Source organism: Salmo salar, chromosome 02 (assembly GCF_965601325.2).
Source record: "Salmo salar chromosome 02, fSalSal1, whole genome shotgun sequence".
Classification (NCBI taxonomy): domain Eukaryota; kingdom Metazoa; phylum Chordata; class Actinopteri; order Salmoniformes; family Salmonidae; genus Salmo; species Salmo salar.
The window spans coordinates 57,527,938-57,535,543 of NC_138292.1; the positions used below are offsets into that span (position 1 = coordinate 57,527,938).

At 44.1% G+C, this 7,606-nt stretch overlaps 1 protein-coding gene across 1 annotated transcript; it reads right to left on the reverse strand.

Annotated features, from left to right (window-relative positions):
* Window positions 1-3,504: 3,504 nt before the first annotated feature.
* On the reverse strand, window positions 3,505-7,330 carry LOC106587764 (keratin, type I cytoskeletal 13). Its single transcript, XM_014176415.3, has 7 exons — window positions 6,769-7,330; window positions 6,136-6,218; window positions 5,657-5,813; window positions 5,258-5,419; window positions 5,007-5,132; window positions 4,460-4,680; window positions 3,505-4,174 (listed from the first exon to the last, which is right to left on the reverse strand). The coding sequence occupies exons 1-7, from the start codon at window positions 7,258-7,260 to the stop codon at window positions 3,961-3,963; spliced, it is 1,455 nt and encodes a 484-aa protein (XP_014031890.3). The 5' UTR covers window positions 7,261-7,330; the 3' UTR covers window positions 3,505-3,960.
* Between the last annotated feature and the right edge of the window lie 276 nt (window positions 7,331-7,606).

Here is a 7,606-nt window from a genome sequence, read left to right on the forward strand (position 1 = left end):
GTATAACTTTGATATGCTGTGACAGGTGAGCTTTGACATGTTTTCTGAGCATATTCTTTGAAACACTGAATGGCTATTTACCTGTACCTGTTATCTCACCAAGACAACAAGTTGCAAAGAAATTTCCCGGTACAATATGATATTTCGCTTGACACCCAGACAAAATTCTCCCCGAATTGACCTGTCTTTGTCTCACACACTGATATCTCGCAAGAAAATCTGTCCATTTCCTTAAACGCAACAGTCGATTGTTCCTTGATAGTTTTTGTGATTTTATGCATACACTCAGGTTCCATTTTCCTAATTTTCACTCAACTTTATGCGTGTTCCATCTACTGTAGGAGTCTGCAGGACCGACAAAAGTAGTTTTTCATTCCTTTTACCACTTTATAGCCCCCATGGGATGAGTCATTACTCGGGGCATTGTACCCTAGAAAAACTCACCCCAGATGGGATTAAAGTACTGTTCTTTTCCCTTAACATCTTGGCAGGGAACTTGGCATCTGAATATTTCCATATAACCACAGCATTTCTTGCAGATCTTTTTTTGTCACGCTCCAGAGGTTACCATTTTCCTCTAACATTTTACCTGGGCGTTGCTCCATTATTTATTTTGATTCTGAAAACACAACACAGGGTGAAACGCTTTGTATTTTCAAGCGTTGGGATGTCAGCATCATGTTATGGGTATACTTGTCACCGGCAGGAACTGGGGAATTTGTCAGGATCAAAATAAATATGAAAGGAGCGAGGCCTAGGTTAAACTTTTTATTTCTCAGCGGGAGAATTACACATATTTTAATGTCAAAGACATGCCAGAATGACTTTCCAAGTGGTGTTGAGTATTCCTGAGTGCTCCAGCCTCAGTCCAAAAACAACAATAGATAAATGTTGCCCTAAGACTTGTCTAAAGTTTGTAAAAAGTAAAGTATACCTCCTCACCTTAGCCTCGTCTTTAATTATTCATAACATATTTCCTGGTTGTTTGTGGCTGAATAAAACCCAGTCACAGAGAGCCGAGCCAAGCACGACAGCACATAGAGCCACTGACAGTCACTAGATTCACCCAGAACTCAACCCCTGTCCATTGGCATTCTGTAACTGGTTCTTCTAGACACACAATGTCCCCAATGTAGGAACAAACGGACCCCCTTCGCATGAACAAATATGTCTAAAAGAAGACATGCTAAAGCAGTCATTTCTAGACCACAATCTAGTTGAAATGGATTCAAATCCCAAGTGCTGTCACATGTGTCTTATTACATTTGTGAAATGATGGTCTTTCCTGAGAAATGCTAAATCATAAGGGTGCAGTCAGTCAGTGAGTTTGCATTGGCGTGTTCACACAAACAAGGTGCCAGGCCAATGCAATCAAATGAGATATAATAGGTTCATCTGAATGCATGAATCACTATATCATCTATCATACACTACATGGCCAAAACTATGTGGACACCCCTTCAAATTAGTGGATTTGGCTATTTCAGCCACAGCCGTTGCTGACATGTGTATAAAATCAAGCACACAGCTATGTAATCCCATAACCAAACATTGGCAGTAGATTGGACTTACTGAAGACCTCAGTGACTTTCAACGTGGCACCACCATAGGATGCCAACTTTCCAACAAGTCAGTTTGTCAAATTTCTTCTGGTGCTGCCCCGGACATCTGTAAGTGCTGTTATTATGAAGTGGAAACGTCTAGGAGCAACAACGGCTCAGCCGCGAAGTGGTAGGCCACACAAGCTCACAGAACGGGACCACCGAGTGCTGAAGTGCATAAAACTCGGTTGCAACACTCACTACCGAGTTCCAAACTGCCTCTGGAAGCAAAGTCAGCAACTAAACAGTTAGTCGGGAGCTTTATGAAATATGTTTCCATGGCTGAGCAGCCGCACAAAAGCCTAAGACCACCATGAACAATGCCAAGCTTCTGATAGAGTGGTGTAAAGCTCGATCCATTGGACTCTGAAGCAGTGGAAACGTGTTCTCTGGAGTGATGAATCACGCTTCACCAACACTGGGGCGAATCTGGATTTGGCAGATGCCAGGAAAATGCTACTGGCCTGAATGCATAGTGCCAACTGTAAAGTTTGGTGGAAGAGGAATAACGGTCTGGGGCTGGTTTTCATGGTTTGGGATAGGCTCATTAGTTCCAGTGAAGAGAAATCTTAACACTACAGCATACAATTACATTCTATCGACAACTTTGGGATGAAATGGAACACCAATTGCGAGCCAGGCCTAATCACCAAATATCAGTGCCCGACCTCACTAATGCTCTTGCAGCTGAATAGAACCAAGTACCCGCAGCAATGTTCCTACATCTAGTGGAAAGCCTTCCCAGAAGAGTGTAGGATGTTATAGTAGCAAAGGGGGGACCAACTTCATAGTAATGCCCATGATTTTGGAATGAGGTTTTTGACGAGCAGGTGTCCACATACTTTTGGCCATGTAGTGTATATGTTGTCTGCATCTTGATTTATGGCTGTCCACCACTGTGAGTAGAGCACTCTACTTTCCAAGCCTTTGTATGAGTTTCCCAAATCTCCTAAGTCTCCCACAGTCATATCTGTCAACGCAAACTGACCATCCTCTAATTAACTCCAATGCCTACTGATGTTGTGTAACAGTGGAGGATCCTCAGAGGAGGAAAAGCAGGACCACCCTACTCAGTGATTTTCAGAAAAATAATAAATAATAAAAAATTCAACAGTTATGATTTTTAGATAAAAATATACTACATAAACTCACGTCACCAAATACCTGATGACCTAAAACACACTTTCGCAATGAAGGTCTACAGAAGTCTCAACAGGACCTCTAAGGTAGCACCCTGGTGTAACTTTGCCATCCTCCTCTGGCTACATCGATTTCAATACAAAACCTAGGACGCACTTGCTCCTGACGTAGTTCCATAGACCTACATGGTAGTTATGATGGAGAACGCGGATGTGGATGAGATCAAGTAATAATTTGTCAACAGAACCATCAATAAAGATTATGTGGTTGAACGAGAATAGACTGTGTTGTTTCACTTGTTTTAGAGATATTCATGCTTTATCATAGACTGACTATAGGAATCTGTGAGTATAGCTGTCAAAGCAGTTACATTTTCTCATCTCATTTAAAATTAATTGTATTCTAATCTAAATCTTTCCACCAAAACATGGTGTACAGCTCTACAGTTGACTCCACAAACACTCTCCATACAGTATAAAACTCAATCTAAAAACTTGTAAAGTTTCTTCGTTAAGATAGAATTATATAATTTTGCTAACAACTTTCAACATTTTTACTATCATTATTTAAACATTTTTGCTTAGTATTAAACTCAGTACAAGTGATTGTCATTATTACACTATTCAAGATCATACTGAAACATATGCTTTCTCAAGACCATAGAATTGGCCTCATGTGCAAAAGATAACAACCTATATGATAGTCAGATGTATGGGAGCATGCCAGATCAGATAAATCAAGTTGAAAGACACAGAAGACAGAATGATGGTGTCAGCAAGTCAGAGCATCTTTATTACATTCACAAGGGGGTCTGTTGTTGGTGTTCCATCCAGATGTAGTAGAATGTGTTGTTCTAGAGGTGTTAACCATAGAAATAGAATTACCAAAAAATAAATCCCCAATCAAGTCAATGATCCATGATGGGTGTCTGACGGGCTTTAGCCATTCTAGAAAGAATAGGAGGATGGAATGCACATCTTAAACTAGAGCTAACCAGAGCTGGCCTAAACAAATAACAGAGATAACGAAGACAGGTATTTTTCATCTGACGAAGACTTTGTATAAGTTGAAACGTTGTATTTTAGGTTGCATGAATAAAGCACTGGAGAGCAGTAATATTCCATGTGCTGGCCTCTCATATCCTATACCCATTCTAGTAATTATATTTCTATGGGGTTAACTCATTGCTTGCTGCAGTGCTCGCTGCGTGTGTGGGACCTTATGTGGTGTGTTTGGTTTCACTTGTGGAGACAACCTTGCCATCCACTATTTCCTCCGTGACGATCACCACCTTCCGTGTGGTGGTGGAGCTGGGGACGGTACTGGAGGAGCTGACACTGGAGCTGCTGACACCGGAGCTTTGGCCGGAGCTGGAGGAGCTGACGTGGGAGCTGGAGGATTTTTGGATGGATTTCGTGGAGCTGCCGCCGTGGCTGTGAGGAAGGGAAACCCATAGTTAGCATCTATGATCATAATAAGTAACTATTAACTGGTTACAAAGCAGTAGATTCATGTCAAAAGCAACCATGTCTCATAGTAAGGTCACCTTCAAATGAACATTGTTTTTTAAATCAAATGTTGAAGGAGAAATCAATTAATTTACACTTGTTTCAAGGTCCCTGTCACCCCTCCTCCCATCCCACAATTATGTAACAATCTCTTCCCAAATCCCTGTCTGTCTCATTGGCCTCCCTCTGTCCAATCCCATCCTGCCTTACCCGCTAGCCTCTCCGTCCAGCAGCCTCCTGTACTCAGCGATCTCCATCTCCAGGCGTGTCTTGATGTCCAGCAGCATCTTGTACTCCTGGCCCTGGCGTTCCATGTCGCTGCGGAGAGACATAAGCTGCTCCTCCAGACTGGTCACTTGGTTCTGGAGGCGTCCCAGCTGCATTGAGTAACGGCCCTCCGTCTCCGCCAGCGTGTCCTCCAGGGAGCTTTTCTATTGGCCGGGAGGGATAGAGATGATGGGTCAAAAATTGTGGGAGTAGGTTCGGAATTTGGAATGTTTACAGTCATACTGAAAAAGTTAGCTCTAGTAATTGAATGTGTAGGCAGGTAGAGGTTAGCTATAGTAATGGAGTGGTGCCTGGCTACAACAACTTGTGGGATAGTGGAAGAGTCCAGGTGAAAGTGAGATACTTGAGGGATGGTAAAGAGAATGATGAAAGATTCAAATGTTGATTATTGAAGAAAGTTGCAGAAAGTTGTGTAAGTAATGTCCCCTAAACTGTGGTCCTTGGTCAGATGTTTGTAATTACTACTCACCATGCTTAGCTGTGACTGCAGTTCGATTTCCAGGGCCTGTAGTGTGCGACGGATCTCTGAGATCTCTGACTTGGAGGTCTGGAGAACCTCTGTGCTGGACGCCACCTCCTTGTTCAACGTCTCTGTCTGTAAAACAATGGTCAATTATCACAGGATCAAACAAACCCATGATAGAATGTGACAACGTTACCAACTAGAAGTAAAGGAACATCTACACCATGAACATAGTTTAGAGGTTCTAGAGGTTCTACCTTGGTCTGGAACCAGGCCTCCAGATCGCGCTGGTTCTTGGCACTAACGGACTCGTACTGCTCACGGATCTCAGCCATGACTCTGGACAGGTCCTCCTGTGGTGCTGCATCCACTTCCACATTGATCTGTCCAGTCATCTGCGTCCTCATGGCCAGCAGCTCCTGTGGAGAAACACATAGGGGTGAGTTTAAATCATTAGGAAGTGACTAACCTCTGCTTGATGGTAACAACTTGACCTGCCCTCTGTCTTCTTTAAAAATTTGAACACCATTGCTTGATACAAATGTGCTTGAAAGCCAGCAGTGGTGTTCTAATGAAGACCCATAGCAGGTTGACATGGTCAATAGATGTAGTACTTTAAGGGACTGTATGGATATGTTCCATCAGCCCACACCCACCTCCTCATGGTTCTTCTTGAGATAGATGAGCTCCTCCTTCAGCCCCTCGATCTGCATCTCCAGGTCAGATCTGGCCATGGTCATCTCGTCCAGCATCCTCTTCAGTCCGGCGATGTCCGCCTCCACCGACTGACGCATGGCCAGCTCGTTCTCATACCTGAGAGATAGAGAGAGCTTTGGTCAAAGAACTGCCGGAATGTGTTCCTCTGTGAAAATAGGAAGGAGGTTCTAGAATCTAGTATTCCATTTAGTTTTGGGAAAATAACAGAAAGTAACACCAGGCTTCATGTCTGTTGGGAGGTGGTTATGTAGTTATGGTGGAGGTGAAGGGTAATGTCATTTGGTTTCCTTTTTTATAGATTCAACACAAAATTAAATAAAAAAGATGGAGGGTTTTTACAGATTTGGGATTATTCCATTTGGTATATGGAATGCACCAGCAGTGTTCTGTATATGTGGATGTTGTTGGACATATTTACTTGGTTCTGAAGTCGTCTGCAGCGAGCTTTGCGTTGTCAATGCTGAGATAGATGCCTCCGTTTACGCGAGTGGCAGCCTGGATCTGAGAGATAGAGGATGGCGAAACATTTCAGGATGGGGAATGCATGGAATTTCACACAAATGCAGTACGCACAAACTTTTATTCCACACTGTAATCATTGAATTCTGAGTTTCAGCCGCACTGTAAATAATAGCTCATAGAAGCATACAGTGAAACTGTCGTCTTTATGATCATTGTAAAGCATGGCTCAAAGAAACAAATTGCATCTTTTGCAATCGCCTAGGGGCTGTTGAGAGAGGAAGGAATAGCTTCAATGATTGGCTTTATTTTCAATACTTCAGCTGCAAGTATGGATACTGTCTTTGCATCTATCTTTGGTGCCACATCTTGGTTGAATCAATTATAACAAATGTATATAATTTAGCATTTTCCAATAGTCATATATCACTCTCAGTAACTTGTTTGAAAAACAAGCTGATGGCATGTGTTCACCATGTACATGTACTCTCTAATGAAGGATAACATTGTCGCTCTGCAGACATTACAATGTTTTGACATGCTGTGATGTCATCATTGAGTGCTCTTACCATCTAGGACACATGTCACGTACCTTGTCCTGCAGTTCGGCGATAATAGCGTAAAAGCGAGAGTAGTCACGAGCGCTGGGGGACGTCTTGCTCTCCATGAACTGACGGATCTTCAGCTCCAGCTCGGCGTTGGCCGCCTCTAGCTTCCGCACCTTCTCCAAGTAGTTGGACAGGCGGTCGTTCAGGTTCTGCATTGTGGCCTTCTCGTTGGCTGACACATTCATGTCAGCTCCACCGCCGCCACCACCACCCCCTCCCATTCCGAAACCATAACCGCCCCCACCACCTCCGCTGCTGGAACCAAACGAGGAGCTAGAGATGCGCACCCCAGAGCCTCCTGCACCTCCATACACACTGCCCGACCTCATGGCACCTCCTCCACCACCACCACCACCCATCGAGGAGAAGCGGGAGGAGCCCATACCCATTCCACCGCCACCTCCAGACCTCATGGACATGGTGCCACCTCCACCACCGCTGCTGCTGTAGGACATGCTAGATCTGGAGAAGGACATGGCTGCTGAGAGGGAGTCTGCCTGCCTGGGATGAAGAGGAGAGAGAATGTGGTGCACGGCCCAGCCGCTGTTCCCTTTTTATGCTGCACATGGCGGAAGGAGGGAGGGAGGGTGGGAGGAGGACATGGGTGGGGAGGCAGAAGGGAGGAATAGAGAAGGGAGGAATACAGGTTACTTCATGTGGGAAAGGGCAGGGCTCCTCCCCCCACTTTGACACGTTAGGATGCAGAAGATTGAAGAGGATAGATAGATATGTACTGTATGTGTGGATATGCAAAAAAATTTAATATTCTATTGTTGTGGAACTCCACTCTCCCCCATCTCACTCTATCTGTGGCTTCTGCCT

Excerpts from the sequence above, each read along its gene's own strand:
- LOC106587764 (XM_014176415.3), bottom strand. The coding sequence starts at position 7,260 with ATGTCCTTCTCCAGATCTAGCATGTCCTACAGCAGCAGCGGTGGTGGA. Across the intron at positions 6,219-6,768 it reads TCGCCGAACTGCAGGACAAG|ATCCAGGCTGCCACTCGCGT; the intron begins GTACGTGACATG and ends TCTATCTCTCAG. Across the intron at positions 4,175-4,459 it reads CTGGACGGAGAGGCTAGCGG|CCACGGCGGCAGCTCCACGA; the intron begins GTAAGGCAGGAT and ends CCTTCCTCACAG.